The sequence below is a fragment of the Populus trichocarpa genome, chromosome 1, assembly GCF_000002775.5.
Source record: "Populus trichocarpa isolate Nisqually-1 chromosome 1, P.trichocarpa_v4.1, whole genome shotgun sequence".
NCBI classification, from domain to species: Eukaryota; Viridiplantae; Streptophyta; class Magnoliopsida; order Malpighiales; family Salicaceae; genus Populus; species Populus trichocarpa.
Window position 1 is genome coordinate 27,762,853 of NC_037285.2, and position 18,778 is coordinate 27,781,630.

The 18,778-nt window shown below is 35.0% G+C and overlaps 3 protein-coding genes and 1 long non-coding RNA gene across 11 annotated transcripts; all 4 read right to left on the reverse strand.

Moving 5' to 3' along the window:
* Positions 1-441: 441 nt before the first annotated feature.
* LOC112326953 (putative disease resistance RPP13-like protein 1) lies at positions 442-5,967 on the reverse strand. Its single transcript, XM_024597638.2, has one exon. It carries the CDS (start codon positions 4,792-4,794, stop codon positions 538-540), a length of 4,257 nt encoding a protein of 1,418 aa, XP_024453406.1. The 5' UTR covers positions 4,795-5,967; the 3' UTR covers positions 442-537.
* Positions 5,968-6,138: 171 nt separating this feature from the next.
* On the reverse strand, positions 6,139-10,508 carry LOC112328950 (uncharacterized). Of its 8 annotated transcripts, none has more exons than XR_008059023.1 (6): positions 9,802-10,040; positions 9,231-9,306; positions 8,976-9,166; positions 8,685-8,804; positions 8,266-8,375; positions 6,139-8,173 (listed from the first exon to the last, which is right to left on the reverse strand). XR_008059023.1 is itself a non-coding variant. In XM_052452290.1 (6 exons), exons 2-6 carry the CDS (start codon positions 9,883-9,885, stop codon positions 8,060-8,062), a joined length of 564 nt encoding a protein of 187 aa, XP_052308250.1. In that variant the 5' UTR covers positions 9,886-9,932; positions 10,211-10,508; the 3' UTR covers positions 6,139-8,059. The 8 variants fall into 8 exon arrangements, 4 of the variants coding, with proteins under 4 accessions (XP_052308250.1, XP_052308253.1, XP_052308256.1 ...); XM_052452290.1 differs by lacking the exon at positions 8,976-9,166 and adding an exon at positions 10,211-10,508 and having other exon boundaries at positions 8,266-8,378; positions 8,689-8,868; positions 9,234-9,306; positions 9,802-9,932; XM_052452293.1 differs by lacking the exon at positions 8,976-9,166 and having other exon boundaries at positions 6,139-7,795; positions 8,033-8,173; positions 8,266-8,378; positions 8,689-8,868; positions 9,234-9,306.
* A 538-nt stretch (positions 10,509-11,046) lies between these two features.
* LOC112323351 (putative disease resistance RPP13-like protein 1) lies at positions 11,047-12,317 on the reverse strand. The gene has a single exon (XM_024581194.2). It carries the CDS (start codon positions 12,150-12,152, stop codon positions 11,199-11,201), a length of 954 nt encoding a protein of 317 aa, XP_024436962.1. The 5' UTR covers positions 12,153-12,317; the 3' UTR covers positions 11,047-11,198.
* A 4,766-nt stretch (positions 12,318-17,083) lies between these two features.
* LOC127905408 (uncharacterized) lies at positions 17,084-18,670 on the reverse strand. Its single transcript, XR_008059379.1, has 2 exons — positions 18,578-18,670; positions 17,084-17,408 (listed from the first exon to the last, which is right to left on the reverse strand). It is a non-coding gene; the product is annotated as an uncharacterized LOC127905408 (long non-coding RNA).
* Between the last annotated feature and the right edge of the window lie 108 nt (positions 18,671-18,778).

The window sequence follows — 18,778 nt, forward strand, 5'->3', positions numbered from 1 at the left end:
ACATCGAACAACAAGATTACCAAATAATCCCAACTCTTGCTCAAATACCAATTCTTCATCACCCTGAAATAACCGCTCCTCCCAAAGGAGTTCCCTCACAACACTGCAGATGGCAGAACATTTCACCTGAAAACTTGAAAATGGTTCCGACTGTGGCCAGAGCTCTATGGAACTAAACGATCGCACCAATTCGAACAGTTTTTCTTCTGAAATAAATTCTAGACATTATGATTGGCGCTTTTACCAACGTTGTGATTTTTAATGAATGTTTAACAAAAGAACACATTCACAGAGATTAACAGCCTGAATTCTTGGGCAGGAAGCAACGAGTTCTGCTGTGATAGTTAATATCCAAACAACCTGACATAATACCATGAAAAATCCTTTTCCCTTCAAAATTAGAATTAAACACAACTTCCAGCAAGTCAGAAACAGAACATCTTTGTTTCGATAATTCAAAATATTATTGATTACAGAAGGGATACATTTTACATACGTATATGAAAGAGACATTATAACAAGCAGCCCCATATTTCTTTACATGTCATTGCCATCATCTATCTCCACACAAGGGATGTGGGATATCAATGGCCAGTACACTCCTTTCAGCTTGGAACAGCGCTGTGTCATTAACGGACAGTCCCTGATGCTGAATCTTCCAAGAGCATGAGGTAGGCATCCCCTAGGCAAGGACTTTAATTTAGGACAATCAACAATTTCTAGCTCTTCTAGATACGCAAGACTTTGGAGCTGCATGGATAGAGATTCCAGATTTGGAAGTCTTCCAATCCAAACAGAAGTTAGATTTGTAGGAAGCAGACACTTCTCATCTGGAAAGGAAACTGTGTGCGAAAAACATCCACCAGCGATACTAAAATCTCTAAGGCAGGTTAGACTTTGCAAGTTCCACTCTGACAGGCACCCATCGAGATTATCACAATCCCAGATCTCAAGCGATGTCAAGTGTGGAGGCATATCACCATTTGGAAAGGATTTCAGAGCTGGGCAGCTACAAATTGTCAGTTCTTGCAGAGATGTGAGTTTTCGCATCTCATTAGGTAGAGACTTGAGATTTTTGCAATTGTATATAGTCAACGTTCTGAGGTTAGCGGGGGGAAAGCCAACTCCTGGAAAGAGCTTGAGAGCAGAACAATTACTTAAATTTAATTCAGAGAGATGCTTGAAGCTGCTAAGGCACTCAGGAAAGCTTGACAGGGCTTCGCAGTCTGAAATGGCTAGGTATTCAAGGGACATATCATCATGCAACATCATTTCTGAAAGAGGCTTCAATTGGGAACAATCCCAGATTTTTAGTGTCTTGAGTCGAGTTGGTAATTTCCCATCAGGAAAGGATTTGAGAGATGGACAGCCAATGATCTCCAGGTGCTCAAAATGACACAGGGTGCCAGGGCCATTTTTGTTGTGCATCAAATCCTCAGGCAGAGACTTTAATTCTGTACAGTATCGAATCTTCAACCCTTTTAACGTCGCAGGCAACATCCTTCCTGGAAAGCATTCGAGGGAAGGACACTCTTCTATCTCCAAGTCTTCAAGAGGACAATTGCTCATGCCATCAGGGAGGGATCTAAGAGCTTTGCAATCCCGAAGTACTAGATGTCTCAGTGACGATAAAAGTCCAGCTTCAGGAATGGACACAAGATTTGGACATGATTCAATGCACAGATCCTCAAGAGACAAAAGCATGTGCACCGTATGGATTGGCAGAAGATCCAGCTTATCACAGCCTGACAATTTTGAACTTTTATGAGTGCTGGGCATACCAATCTCTGTCAATGACACAAATTGAGGGTGTTCAAAATTTTCTAATCCAGTTCCTTTTTGCCACAAAGAGGTTAGTTTGGGGAAATCAGAAATCATCAGAACTTTAAGTGCTCCCAGTGACTGCAGAAGCTGGCCCTTCAAATAAGTAAGCCTTGACATACTCCCAAGTTTCAATGTGATTAGAGAGGAGTTATGAAACATGCATTTAGGTTTCACCTCATCACATTCTTCTAATTTCAGTTCACCAAGCACTGGAAGCTTTTCATCTGAATCTACCAACATTGGGCATTTTGCAATCGTAATCTTTACACAGGAAGGAAGACAGCTAGGGAACCTGCCGAGCAACTTGGGACAATTCCATAAAGTAAGCTCAGAAAGACTAGGAAATTGTTCTTCAGCTTCTCCATCAACTCCAACTGCGGACCAAGATTTCCATTCCTGCATATCCTCAAATGTCAAAGTCTTCAGAGATGGAAAAGGCTTGACTGAAGAACAATCTCCATAAAACTCATGACCAACAGTCTCCACAGCATCCAGGCCTTGTATGCACAGATCCCTGAGTAAAGGTAGCCTCCCAAGTGGTGGCAATACAGTGCATTTCCTGCAACAAGAAAGTTTTAAGTGCACTATTTTGGAAAATGATGGATGTCCTACCCATGAAGGAAATTCTGTCCCGCCATAGAATGAAATCTTTAGTTCTTTAAGGTTTGTATGAGGTTGTAGTGAGTCGAGAACAAGCATTTGATGTTGTCGGTCTTCATCTTTAATGTCACTCTTAGACCATTCCAATTCTAACTCATCAAGGTTGTGCTTGCCCCTTAAATTAGCATGAACTGCATGTCGAGCATCTATCACATTATGCAATGCCATTATGGAAAGTCGGCCTTCAAGATTCTGCAACCCTCTTAATTCTTCAATTCCGCAGCCCTCTTTTTTTCCTACGGTGAACTTTGACAATTTCTGAAGACCTGTCAAATTACCCATCCACGAAGGCATCTCAAACAAGTTATCAGTATCAGTAATATCCAGATGACAAAGATCGATAAGATTCCCAGTCCCTTGTGGCAGCTTATTAAGCTTCCTGCATCCATATAATTTGAGAGTCTGCAAGTTTATGAGAGTGCTCACAGATTCAGGCAACCGCTTAATCTTAGTTTGAGAGAAATTAAGGTAACGTAACTGCTTCAAATCACCAATTGAATTTGGTAGCTCTGTAATGCAATAACCACTCAATGAAAGAACTCTTAAGCGTCTCAATTTGGACAGTGCCTCATGTAATACATTATTACTCAGGTAGCAATATGCGGCCCAAGGTGAAGAGTAAAGTCGCAATGCAATGAAAGTTCGCAGACGCTTCAGTTTACCCAGGTCTTTGAACCTCTGCAGCACCTCGTATGTACGACGAGTGAATGACATATGGCGAGTCTTTTCAGGATCTGGAAAGACCTTGTTATTTTCCAGCTTATCATTTAAATTGACACACGTTTCTCCAGCAATAGATTGAGCCAGATCACTGATGAGATGATGCATCAGATAACGTTGTTCATTGCTGCTTGATCGCTGGAAAAACGATCTTGATAATAATTCATTAAAACAAGAATAGAAGTCTTCCATCCGCTTCTTTCCTCCTGCATCTGGCAGAAACCCTTGGGCCATCCATAACAACACTAATTCATCCTTGTAGAATTCATAGTCTTTTGGAAGTATAGAACAGAAAACAAACAATTGCTTCAAGTGTGAAGGAAGATGATAGTAGCTCAACCTCAAGGCGGGAACTATGCCGCCCTTGTGTTCTGATATATCCCACATTTTGCTATTAAGTACACTTTCCCATTCATCAACATAAGGTTTAGTGCGCAAGAGGCCCCCCAGTGTTTTAACAGCCAATGGCAGTCCCCCGCACCTTTGAACTATTTTCTGGCCGATCTCCTGCAGGTCTGGCAGATCACTGAAATTGGACCTTCCCAGTGCATGCTTTGCAAACAAAGACAGGCTATCCTCAAATGACAGTTCTTTCAAAAGGTAACATGGAAAAGCACTCATCATTAATGCAACATCTTGATTACGAGTTGTGAGGATGATTCTACTCCCAGGGGATGTCACTTGGAAAGGACGGCGAAGGACAGTCCAGTCATCATAGTTCTCATTCCAAACATCATCTAAAACAATAAGAAACTTCTTCCCCGCCAATTTCTCTCTCAGCCTAAGTTGAAGCAGATTCAAATCCTTCGCATCGTAACTCCCCGAAACTGCCTCAAGAATAGTTCTCGTAACCCTAACAACATCAAAATCCTCAGAAACACAACACCAAACTTTCAAATCGAAAAAATTATCTACCGTCTCATCATTGTAGACAAGCTGAGCAAGAGTGGTCTTACCCACACCACCCATCCCTACAATAGGAATCACACCAATCCCGTACTCATCACACCCTTCATCACTAAAAAGCAACTTCAAGATTTCCTCTTTATCTTTATCCCTACCAGAAACATAAGAAAGATCCACTAAAGAAGTACTGGGCAATCTTTTCAATGACTTACTCTTCAACACCCCTCCACTGCCATTCTCTCTAAGCTCAAGATTATTCTTCTTTTGAGCAATTTCTTGAAATCTAGCAGTAGTTCTCTTAATCTTGGAGTCCATTTTGTAAGTTAAGAGCAAATTACCAGGATAAAAAGAGGATAAGAACCCGGGTATGGCGCTCTTCGCCTTACTTGAGCTAGCCCGTTGTTCCTCTTTAAGCTCAGAGAAAACCCCGTCGAGCAAATCTTCCATATCATAGGCCAATTCACGGATCTGATCAAGCCAGAGTTTGACAGCATGGCTTCCCATCTGCTTCTCCTCAGCGTCATCAAGAACAGCATGGATCATATGCAAATTTGCCTCCAGTTTCTTGATATCAGAGTGGATTTTTCCTCTGCGAGCGAACTTGAGTAGCTCCAGAGAGGCTAATTGGTTGATTATATGGCTGATTGTAGCTGAAAGGATAGCGTCTCCGATAACAAGAGCCATAATTAAATTGCTGTCTCTGGGTAGCTTGCAAATGGCTATCGCTTAGAAATTAAAGCAAGATCGAAGGAAAGAAAGAAACTAAAGAATCGGGTTTGTATGATGTAAACTGGAAGAGTAAAAGTGGTTTTGTATTCTGGCGAGGCGACAAGAGTTTGTGTGTTACCTGGAAAGTAAAGGTACTCGTTTTAGCTTCCGGCGAGGCGGCAAGGGTTTTTTCTATTTCTTTCATCTCTTCTCCAATCCCTTTTACCAAACACGAAGAAAGAGAGAAAGAAAGTTAAGAAACTGTCGATATTCGTTCTAGTTCGAACGATTTCGCACGGAGAATATTTTATTGTCGACAGCGGCTTATCACCGTTTATTTCGCTGATGATGGAATTGCATTGTGAATTTTTATTGTTTTTTTTTATAAGAAAATGTTTTTTGATTTTTTAATTTTTCCAAGCAAAATACTTTTTTTAAATATTGAACATATCGATATCTTTAATTAAAGTCGGTCCATACAAAAACTTGACTTTAATATACTTTATTACTGATAAGGTGTCTTGATTCGACCCTTTTGCGATGCCAAAACAATTAAGAAAAAATTAAATTATGCTTAGCCCAAAATAAAAAAGAATGTATTCAAATTAAAATAGCCAAATATAAAAGAGCTTCATAAGATATGATATAGAGTGGTGCTGTCCACTGCGGCTTCCATGTGGATTTGATCTAAAACGGTGTTCAAATTGATTTGTAATTTGACCATAGGCTAGGTGGCTACTTTTGGATGGAATTTTCAACTTTAAATTAATTATTCCGTCCTTTAGTCTAGAGATAGAATCATTTCACATTGGAAAAGAAATCGTATGCACAAAGAAATAAATAATTTGTTTAAAATAAATAAATAAAACAGAGATAACGGCCAAACAAAGCAACAAGATAATGAATTGTCAAACTTTTCAACAGGAAAGGTGTGAGAAACGTGGGACCACACGAAGCTTCCCTCCCTGTCTTTTCTTCTAAAAAAAGGTACCTTAATATTCTGAAGTGAAGCATACCTAATTCTTTAAAATAAAATATATTTTTTTTCTTTTTTTCCATCAAATTTTTGTACCCGTGATTTTTATCTTCTTATAAACAAGATTATTCTTTTTATATTTTTTTACATGAAAATCAATTTTGAGATCAATTTAAAAAAAACAGAGAGAGATCTAATAAAATTATTCTTTGAATCTCTAATTAAGTATATAAAAAAAAAAAAAAGTAGACCTCTATTCCCCACTTAATCTAAAATTGAATTTATTCAAAGATTAAAATGCATAAAAAAATTAATTCATATTCGATATACTTATACATAAGCAGCATGTAAAGAAATATATATGAGTAATATGTTAAAAAAAATACATGTTAAAATTAAATTATTCAGACTAACAAAAATAAATAAATAAACAAGCAAACAAAGCTCAATCAGGCAAGTCCCCAGTAGAGTCGTCACCCTCTCGTGACGTGCCCGACATCAAATGACGGGGCTGCCTCATCGAATTGAAGGGTGTTTTTGGGTTGAATTATAAAGTTATGATTAGAGAGAGTCGTTACCTAGTATCATGGTCACTAGGAAACCTATGGTTTGCGAGAATGTGAGTAAGGAGACTAGTTGTACAAGGAAAAGATGTATCACCTCAGTGCACTTTATCTAAGATAAAATATATTATTGATTGATTGTTAATCTAAGTTATATTTTTATTTATTGGTTTCATATAAGGTTTAAGACAAATATCTCTTTGTGGGGAAATCTTTAACTTATCAGGTTAAATCTTAACAGATATAAAACTCTAATTTCAACATCACATTTATTTTTTTGCTAAATAAAGCAACAAGATTTGTTACTCACCTTTAAGGGTCAGTTTAGCTATCCGGCTAGGCATGATTTTGCTAAAATTTAAAATTATTTATTTTAATTTTTTTAGTGTTTTTATTATTATTTTAATATGAGAAATAAAATTAAAAAATATATTATTTTTAATTTTTTTAAAAAAATAATTATTATTAATAATAAATAGTAGTTTGTTAAAGTTCTCAAAAGGCAAGGTTTGAAAAACGTGGGATGAGATGAAGTTTTTCTTCCCGTCTTTTCTTAAAAAATACAAAGTACCTTATTATTCTGAAACGAAGCATACCTGATTCTTCAAAATAAAATATTTCTTTTTTCTTTTTTTTCATCAAATTTTGGCATCCATAATTTTTAATTTTTTATAAACAAGATTATTCTTTTTATAAAAAAAAATCAATTTGAGATCAATTAAAAAAAAGGAGATCTAATAAAATTATTCTTTGGAATCTCTCACTCAAAAAAAAAAAAAACTTTTTATCTTGTTCTTATAATTTCTCAATTAATAACTGATTGTTTGCTTTCCTTGTGTGTGTGTGTGTGTGTGTGTGTGTGTGTGTGAGTGAGTGAGTGAGAGAGAGAGAGAGAGAGAGAGAGAGAATGGAGTATCAATCCCATTCATAGTTAAGAGACTTGGTTCAAGATTAGATTGATTACAGGTGGGATAGGTCAACTTGCAAATCAATAAATTAACCTGAATTCATGCGTTTTTTTATTTATTTATTTAAAAAAGTAGCGTTGTTTTAGACAATTTTTTAAATAAAATAATATTTTATAGATAAAAATTAAATAAAAAGAAATTGATAGAATCTCACCTAGATTTTGATGCATTCACCTGGACCAAGAGTAGTTTGGCCACCCAAGCTCAATATTGCAGCCTAGGTCTTAGAAATTGAACCCCACGCTCAGTGCAGCTCCATCACCAACTCCGGGAGGAATTTGGTCGATCGATCTTACTGCAAATATGTTCTTCGCCCAACCAAGACTATGTCTCTATATAGGATCACACTCTGTAAACTAATAAATAAAAGAACCTGACTCACCTACGACTCGCCTTTCGCATTGATCATACCATATTTCCTAATACTGCGCGCTATTGATATTTCCCCCCTCATTTCCCTTTTTGTTGATCTGATCATGATTAAGTTCTGTTGGATTTAGCTATATATAACACAAGACTTGTGCATTCAACTGACTGATTATATATAATATGAAGCAATATCTAGCTAGAGATTATAATTAATGTAGAAATTATAAGCACACCTTGCTTCGACCGCATACAGTTCATTGCAGGTGTGCCAAAATATGCAGATTTTATTGCAGTACTGCTAGCTAGCTACGATATATATGAGATATAATATTCCATACCTGAATTATCCGAGCCAGCCAAAAGCTCTACAGAAAGAAGATACGAAAAGTGCTCCAAGATCTGGAATCCCACTTGTTTTTTCCACGGCCAATGTGGCCAAACCATGAGAAGATCGATCCTTGTTCATTCGTTGAATACTCCTGTATATGCCATGGAACACGTAAAGGTGAATAGGGAAGATTCGTTAGGTTATTGATAATGCATCGATCGTTCAATTAGCGATATCCCATACCTCCATGGAAACTGCAAAATGATCGGTGTTTGAAAGTCGAAGAGTGCTCACAATCAGGCACTGATGAATTGCCTCATCCAACCCAGGACTCCATTGCATTGAAGTACTAGCTGCTAAAAAATAAGCATAAAGTGAAGATGCATGAAAGCTAGGATTCCCAACATGCTGCACCATGGGATTAAATGTATTTTATCTTTGTTTTTATTGCAGGTTATCAAGTATAAAACTAGTAGAATTAACTGAATATTGCCTTGTAAATAAATTGAAATCAAGCACATAAAATTGGCGCCGCTCCTAACCAGTTCCTTCCTTCAATATCGCTAATCGTGCTTGTGCTGGTTAAGATCCTCACTGTTAATTTAAGAACTAATTTCTAGCTAAACGTGATTGTGTTGTGCTAGTTACAAACAGTAAATTACCTACATGATTTCCTCAGCTTATTCGGAATAGTGCAGCCATCAGTACATCCAGTTAACTCCTCAAGTGACAAAGTGCGGCAACAAATGGTACAAATCCGTCGGCTACCATAAAAAACTATCCTGTTGTGGCAACATAGGGGTGGAAAAACTCCTTCCATTTTCTCATGTATATCCCATATCTCACAATTTGATACCTTTTCCCATTCATCATAGTTTAGCGTGGAACGCAGCTTCCCCTCAAAAAAATTTTGCTGCCAACGGTAAGCCCTTACACTAGCTTGCTATTCTTACCCAAAAGCTTGCAGATTTGGATTGCATCAAATTTTGCTTTTCTAAAACATGATGTGCGAACACTGACAGGCAATCATATTCTGATAATGCCTCTAGATGGTGGTGTGAAAAGCCACCCATGAACGATGGGACGCCATCGTTTCTTGTTGTGATAACTATCTTAACTCCACGCGCGGGCGGCTGAAAGGGGTCTGCATAGAAGATCCCATTGCTCAGTACTGTCCACATCGTCTAAGATAATCAAGCATCTCTTACCAGAAAGCTTTTCTCTTAGCATCAATTGAAGCAAATTCAGATCATCGCTCAACTTACAAGTTTCCAAAGGAATTGCCTGCAGAAGAATTGTTGTTGTTAACAAAACATCAAGAACGAAAACCCATAGCCTTAATTCAAAAGACTTCAACACTATATCAACATAACGTAAAATCTGAGCTACGGTGATTTTTCCTACCCCTCACTTCCTAGCTAGCTACTTGTAGCGATCACAGAAACCCCATCATCGTTGATTGCCTCACAATTCAGTAGCGCAATCCAAGAATCGCTTTTTTGTGCTTTTATCTACCATAAATGCACATCAGCCAAACAAATCGTGGGTTTCTTTGTTGGTGGGAAATATAAGAGAGAAACATTAGAGAAAAAGAGAAGATGTATTTAAAGAGCTTTTAGTTATTTATAATCTTCTTGTTGCTGAAATAAAACAGTGTGTTTTATCCTGAGTGTTTCAAACCTCATGAATTTATCTCCTCATCTCTTTCTCGCATCTCTTGATCCTGTACTAATTCCCTGATCTTTCTTGGTATCAACAACAAGGGATCAGTTTTCTTACCTTACTTGTAGTGCCGGCAGCTTCACAGGTCATGTTTTGATTAGATGATGAAGCCTTACATCGTGAATTGCCCCTCCTATGCATCTTTGGTTTTCGTCTTGATCAAGCAGTCCGACGCAACCTTGGTGAAACTGGCAAGATTTCAAGAATGAATGAAGGGTACTGAAACAAGGGAGTATCTTGCTTGTTGAAAACGGTGATAATTAATATGTATTCAAATATGGACCAGTCTCGGTCTCACCCTACCTGTATGTGAAATCGAATCTACAATAACAATTTTCGAAGAAAGTGGGAGACAAATTGAAAGTCTTAAAAGTCTTTTATGAACAATGATATTGCGTGGTAGGCCTCGTTAGGGACCCTTAATTAAATTGTTTGGATTTTTCCTTAGTGGTTTGTATAAACTGACCAAATAGATCGATCAAGCTTAGTTCACTGCAACTATTCTGCTTTGACTTGTCAGCATGTGGAAACTTCCATGCATGGAGGTAAGAAACTTCAATCAGTGAGCTGGACTAGCACAATATGTATCATCGTTGAGAGCTTGCGGGATGCGGTTCGATTGATTTCTTCATCTTCGCCAGATCGCGTCTTGCTTCCAGACTCGGCCGAGTCTGATTGGTTGAGGTTGACTTTGGCTTTTAATTAGTTGAAAAGCATTCTGTTGAGATTTTAATATTTCTGCCATTGAATACCTTGAGATTCCTTAACAATCAAGCTACTACACGCAATGCTTATATCAACCCGATATCTATCCCAGCCAATCTTTCTGTATCAATTCTTCCTTCATTTATTTATTATTTGAGAGGTTAATGACCATAACCAAAGGGTTTTATATATATATATATATATATATATATATATATATATATTCTATCAATTATATATTTTCATTAAAACTAATGATTGTGAGGTCAAACATATAGTTTCAATAATTAATTAGCAGAGTCTTATAATTGAAAGATCGATATAATTAATTATTTCTTATATATATAAGAATGTGATGGTGCAATCTATGAGAATATGTTGATAGATTTCTCTTAAACTTTAATCATCCGTATTGAAAATCTCAATTCACTAGATCAACTGATCATTCGTCCAAACAAATCACCGTGGAGCACAAGATTTCCAGTCAGTGATTGAATGGCAAAGTCCATATATAAAATATCAGCAAATGAAATTATCTTTTTTCAGTTTTTTTTTTTAGTATATTAAAATTATTATAAAACAATAAAAGACATTAACTTTATGTTTTTTCAAACTAAAAATATTTTAAAAAAACGCAGAAAAAAACATGAGCAAAAGAACTCTCGAACATCTCCTTTGAGAGATTGGCTGGATAAACATGCATTCTTAATTATCATGTTATTAATCTTGTCAGTCCCTGCCACTCATCCTCAAATATATATCTCACAATTCGATATATATATCTTCTCCCATTGAGTACAGTGAGCAGAGCGCAGTCTTCCCCCCAGATATTTTGCAGCCTGTGGTAAGCCTTTACATTTGCTTGCTATTTTTGCCACTATTGCTTGCTGCTTCGGATCTGCGTCGACGAACTTCAGTTCTGGCGGTGCATGATCTAAAAACACTGAAAGACAATCGTCATCTGATAACACCTCTAGATGGCGAGTGGAAATGGCAGCCATGATTCGTGGGACACTGTTGTTTCGCGTGGTGACAACTATTTTAACTTCAGAACCAGCAAAGGGTTGGCGTAGAAGATCCCATTGGTCATAGCCCACATTGCAAGCATCATCTAACACGATTAAACTTCTCTTTCCAGAAAGTCTCTCTCTTAGCTTCACCTGAAGAAAATTCAAATCTCCACTGAGCTTACAAGCCTGATCCTTGGTAACTTCCTGGAGGATTGTCCCTGTTATGCTCCGCACATCAAAATCTTCTGAATCAAAAACCCAAGCTCTCAAATCAAAAGCGTTGGCCACTGTGGAATCGTTGTACACAAGCTGGGCTAGAGTGGTCTTGCCAACTCCTTCCTCCCCACCTATGGCAACCACACAAACTCTACCATTGCTAGCTACTTCTCTCTCCAGTAACAATTCAAGAATGAACTCTTTGTCCTTCTTTCTACCATAAACCTTAGATCTATCAAGCAAAGAAGTTGTGGGAGTTCTTTTACCTGCTGATCTATGGTGCCTCTCTCCACAAGCACGGTTTTCCACATCTCTTGATCTTGAACTAATTTCCTCATTCCTGGTATCCATAACAGGACTTGGATTTAACAAACAACAACAGATCAATTTCCCTACCAAACTTGTGCCTGCAGCTTGAGGCTCTTCGGTCATGCTTTCTTGTGAAGCTTTGAATTGTGAATTGTTTCTCTTGTGCATCTTTCTTTTTTAGTCTTGATTTTTCCAAGCAAGCAGAGGATCGACTAGCTAAAGGCAACTTTGCTGGGACTAGAAAATGAAGGGAATTAGCTGAAGCAGCAGGGATCTGAGGATATGGTCAAAGCACGAGGGTCAAATAAAGTCTGCAGCAAAAAGATTAACTATTCAAATGGGTCCTGCATGCTGTTAGGTGATAGACGATGTTGTTCAATGTTATTTTTGTCTTTATAATTCCATTGATCGGGGAAAAAAGTACTATCTAAAAGGAATAAAATAAAATAAAATAAAAATTATTGCACTTAATTTGTAATGTAAATTTTAATTAGATTACGTGTTAATTGGATTTTTTTTTTGGAATATCTTAAAAGCGTACATTTTATATCAACATAATTATAAAATTTATCCTTTAAAAAAATTTATATAACATGATAATTCTAACTTTTAGTTTGTAACTCCAAAAAAGGTGAATATTGGAATATAGTAAAATATTCAAAAGATATTGTTCTTGAAAAAAATGAAGAAAAGAATTCTTTTGATAACAAGATTATTTAATTTCTCCTTGTTCTTGAAATTATTTTACAAATAGCTGCATGTTTTTTTAATATTTTGTTCGGTATATATAAAAAATAAAAATGTTTTGGATTGTTTGGACAAAAGAATTCATAAATACTAACTATCTTCCTAGAGGTCGTGTGAAGAGCAATAAGATAAACTTTTATTTACTATATATAATTGTTTTATTCGTGCCATACAGCTAGATAGATGCTTAATCTAGTTGTGGTTGGAGGGAAAAAAAACATTTAAATTAAAATGAAAAAGAATATCATTAATCAAAAAGTAGCTACTATGATCTTGCAGAATCTATAGTAATTATTGTTTTACGATCTTTAATAAGATAAATATATATGAGATTCATACTCATACTATTAATTACGAGATAATGAAAGATTAGCTAGATCTCAAAAAAAAATCCTTTAGAAGTAAGGAAAATGTATTAAATAATGGATTACTCTCTTGGTTCTAATAATTATATTTATTTTTTCTAGATAAAATAACTAGTGTAACATTCCAATAATTTAATAATTTTTTGAACTTTCTTGAAATTTGAACTTAAAATTTAAAATCGGAAAATAGGATGAATATGTTTTTATATATATATAAAAAAAAAACATATTAGTATCATATTTCAATCTTTATATCATTTAAGAATACTTTACTGAAATTTTAGTAGATGTTCCACTTATTATGAACCATTCTCAAGTTATCAATTTGTAATTATTTTAAATTGTGTCACATTTCATTTTGTAGCATACTTATCCCTTTTTGATTTTTTTTAATATTCAATTTATTTTGATCAAATACATGTGTTTTGCTAACATGTGATTTGCCATTAAAAACTTCTTGCGCGATTAATTGCTTAGTTTAATCTCTCAAAATCTGTAATTATCATTACCTCGTCTCATTTCCTTTTCATGTAACCCATGTTATTATCCTTCACACTATTTTGACTCGTTTTCAAAAGATCCAAGGCTATCATTTTACTTCGACTTATGATTTCCAATGGAAACCTTAATGACTAATAACATTTTGGTTGAGCTTCTTTTATACAAACCCTATCCAAATTTCATCCAGTCATTTTACTTCGACTTATGGTCTCCAATGAAAACCTTCCCGATTAATAAAATTTCAGGTGAGCTTTTTTTTATACAAACCCTATCCAAATTTCATCTAGCCGTTTATGACATAAAACTTGTCATGGATTCTGATATCATCAACACACAAGCAACTTCGTGTAACAATCTAAACTTTTAAAACACATATTAAACAACTCACTAGACATGGATCATTAAAGTCCCTAGAATATTATTGTTTTGGTAGTGACAATTTGGCTTCTTCTAACATTTCATTACCAATTTGATGAGTCGTTAACACATATATTATTTGTTAACCACAAGACCACTAGCCAAATCACGTATATCCCAGTCATTAATGCAACTGATGCCACTGGCTCCATTATAGACTGTTAATTCATCTTTTCAATCAATTTTATGTTCTTATTAAACCATCTTGCCAAGTCATATGTTTTGGTCATCAACCGAACTAATGTCACTAACCCATTACTGGGTAATTAGTTTTATACATACTAATATTCAAGTACACACATACTAAGAATCAACACTTAATTACTAAGGCATAATCACATTTTTAGATGACAACCGTCATATTTCACCTTTATTGAATCATTATCAACCCGACAATTAGTTACTTTGACGGGATTTATATCGGTTTAGACCGTTACTCAGTGTTTAGCTTATATCTGGAGTAATACAACTCTAAATTAATCAAGATCCATTTCATTTGAAATCTAACATCCATACCTACAACATTCATTAAAAAAAAACTAAATCTAAGTTATATCTTTTTCAGGCTCAAAATAAACAATCATAGTAGCCTCTCTTTAACTAAAATTTTGAACGACAAAGATTTTCACCCCTTGAAAATCCTTTTCAACTTCCAACTAATTCTCATGTGTAAACAATATTATTTAAGGTCATTTAGCATCATTGCATCACACATTTAAACCAAATATAAATTAAGACATTCAAATAATTTCCCTTCATCTACAACATAGCAAAATTTGGCCAAAATAGAGAAACTCATTCCCTTGGAATTTCTTCCTTTTATTTCCACACTACATACATTAATATCCTTGTTTAGAATTATTAACACAACAAAAAATAAACCATTCATTTCTCACTTTCTCCTTTTACAATTAAACATATGCAACAAACCTTAACAACATACACTTAAGCTAATCTTACATTAGTTTTGTTTTCTTCTAACACATATCATTTCAAGCTTAACTATAGCTCATCACAACAATCATTCAAAATCCCTCCCTCATCATTTTCTATTTTGGTCGAATATCCTCCATGATATAACCATGACTGTCACTTCAACTTTTAACATGCATTCCATCCCAAAACAATTAAAACATGTCAAATCAATCAACAAAACCCAAACCCTTCAAGTACTTCTTTTTTGCATAATGACACCATGGTTCAAATTCATGGATTTTCCTTGAACTTTTCCTATGATTTCACATTACCCACTCTTAGATACATACAAAAACATTTTTTTATCAAAGTTTAACAACAACAATTCATCATTCAATCAAACTCAAGCTTAAACATATACCCATTTTATACCTATAACCAAAACCAACTAAGAATTGTATATAAATGAAGGTGAAGGCTTGTTTACCATTTTAAACACTATTTCCATGGAGTTTGATGCAAGAGAACTCAAACTCTTCTTCTTTCTCTTCAAGATTTCTCACTTTCCCTCTCTACATATTCATCTTCTTTTCTTGGTTTCTCACTTCAAAACTCATTTATATCATGTTTATTTTTCAAGAGAATGATTAGTCCTCATAAGAATCTCTCAATTAAGCAAGAAACCACTCAAAAATTAATAAGAAATTGAGGGCTTTTCGTTCTCCCTAGCTTCTGGAACTCTTCACCGGCTTTCTCTTGTTTATAAAGAGAAATTTTGCTTACTTTACCATTTTACCCCTCATAATATTTTTCCTATGTTTTTGGGTAACACATCTGGCTGCCGACCTAATTGTAAGGCCCTGAACTCTTATTGTCCTGAAATTTTAACCTAATATAAGAACATATATCAGGAGAGTCCTTATAAAATTTTAGCTCGATCTAACAGTCAGATTGGGAGTTATGCTTGATAACATAAAACCGGACGGTATTGGAATTTATAACCCAAATTCTGATTTCAGACCCAACTTCAAATACATCGTTCTCTCTCAACCGTGTGAATTAGAGAGCCCATATATTGTTGGAAAGGTACAGATGTTTGCTTTCCAAAATAACTAGAACATAAATAAAAATTAATCTTCACACACACACACACACACACACCAAAGAGTAGTTAAAGGTCTAGTGTGATAGATTTGCCCCTTTTTAATCTGAGCCTCTGAACTTAGCCCCTTTAACTTTTTCTTTAATCTTCTTCCATTTAGACCTTATATTATGCTCAATTGATGGTGTAAATGGGATAGTTTCATCTTTCTTTTTTCATCATTTATTTCATCTACGAACTTATTATCGTTTCACGGTAACATTATCGATTTTTAATCGGGATTTGCACCAACACCTTTTTGTGCAGTTCTTTTCTTAACTTTTTTTACATTCCCCTTATAATTGCATGGAATTATTTTCTCATTCTCAAAACACATTTATTTTAAAAGTGTGGGGCTTGTTTAGGAGGTGGAACTCGTCCGGTAGATGGAGCTCACCTAGTAGGTAGAGCTTGTCTTGTAGGTGGAACTCACCTTTTGTGTATCATCGAAGCCCCATAAGTCTTGGTGACACATTTTAGCATGTACAAGTTGCCATAAAGATCATGGGTGTAGCTTTGCAACATAGTCGTGGAGCGTGGCCATGAGTGGACTCATAGGCATAGCTGTGAAGCGTGGTCATGGGCGTTGCCATTGGCGTAACCGCTGGCATAACTGTTGGCTTAGCAGTTGGCGTAGCCACTGACATGATTACCACTGTGTTGGGGCTTCGTCAGCCATGAAAAAAGTTTTTGAGAAACAAGAAAGAATTAGCTTTTTGTTGAGATTCTCACAGATGGCACCAATAATATTGAAATCCTAAAAAATTCAAGTAGTTTGGAATCGAGATTTATATATTGGATAATCGGTTAATCTCTTTATTCTAGCAATCTGACCCATTCTTCCTAGCCAATGTGGCTATTAGCTTGTACCTGGTGCCTGGTAAGTTAAGGTAACTGCTGACTGGTACCTGTAAAATGTTATTTTTTGTAGATTTGAAGACTCTTGAATGTTTAGATATTTAAATAAATATTTTTTTAAAAAAAATATTCAATTATATTTTAAAGAGATAAACTTTGAAAATATATATGTTAAAAATATTGATAATGAATAGATTATAATCCTAAAGTTCAAAGGATGCAAGAAATAATGAAAAAAAACTGAGATTCCCCTTAATAAAACTAAAATAAAAAATGAATCTTGGAAAACGATTATTTTACTACAGCAAAGACGTCTATTCAATATTACAAGAGTCCCATTAACGTGATTCGTCGGTAGATCTGCTGATGTGCAAACACATATGACTACAAGGACACTTGACCAACTAAAGTGGCAAGCTGCACGTCGTTCCCGGCAAGTGAGGATCCAGAACTCCCTAGCTCATTGGGTTATGCCATCCTCTGTTTAGGAAATCAATAAGAAATGGAGAATTAAGACCAACCACTCCTCAAAAACAACATCTCTTTATCAGAATAAAAAGCTTTCCCATACGTTAAATATGAAATCAGCCGTGAATTACTAAGCTTTCCCATCACAAACAGTTGCGATGTCCGTTTCTCCCATATCTTGTATATTTTCTTGTGAAAAAACAGAGGTTCACACTATATCTCTGGCTAGCGGTTGAGAGAGGACGATCATGAGAGTGGAGAGCTTTTTTTATTATTTTTATGCAGCCCAGCATTCAATGAACCTTCCAGTGCGCATGTATAACAATGCTACTATCAATTTATTCTCAACTAAACTAAATATAAATGTATCTAGATGTATAAATTACTAATATCCATGTCTTTCTAGAAAATCAAAGTAGTTCCTAACAAGCACAAGGCCAAGACTTTGAAGATTTGAATAATAATCTATCTTGGGTCAATGATAAAAGTCACCTTCATTGTCCTACTTCGAAGGTTAGATGATTACTAGATGACCGTGTCAGATGCCATGGGCTTGTGGTATGCTTGTGAAATTATATGGAAAAAAACTGTTGTAATTCATAATGTTTTTAAGGAAAAAAAATGCAAAACTAAATTTTTAACCAGCTTAATATTTAAAAAAATAAAATGAACAAAGAAAATTTTGGAAAAAATCATAACAAAAAAATCATGTGGGGAACACTGTAGTAATCCACAGTGTTTTAAAAAAAAACACTGTAAAACCTAAAAAATAAAAAAATAAAAAAAAATGTGGGAAAAAAAAAGAAAAAAAAAGATAAAATATAAAATATAAAACAAAACATGTGGTGTGGAAAAAGTTACAGTAATTTCCCCACATCTTTTAAAGTATTACTTAGTAATCCACACCTGTGGTTGCATTAATATCCCAATTATTTGAGGAGTGAATACTGAATAGTATCGGAGGACAAGGTTATAAGGAAGCTTAAATTATTTATATAAATTTACAATAATATAACATTTTTTATATTAAAACTTAACTAGTTACACTGTAGTTTTCTCATATTTTCTTGACATCTCATTGCTATTGTCCCAGTAAATTTTTTCCTTGTATTAAAATCATATATTAATTAATTTTTAAAATTTATAAAACTATTAACTCAAATTAAAAATTATTATCTAACCTTAAACTTTCTCCACCAAGCTGCTACCATATTCATATATTCAAGATATTTATGAAGCTGACTCCATTGAAATAATAGTTCTTCAAATAATAAGACTCCATTGAAATAATAGTTCTTCAAATAATAATTTCATCGTAGATGTGATCGAATAGACAACTTTATTAATGGTAAATGAAAATCAATTCTTCAAAGCCATTTTAA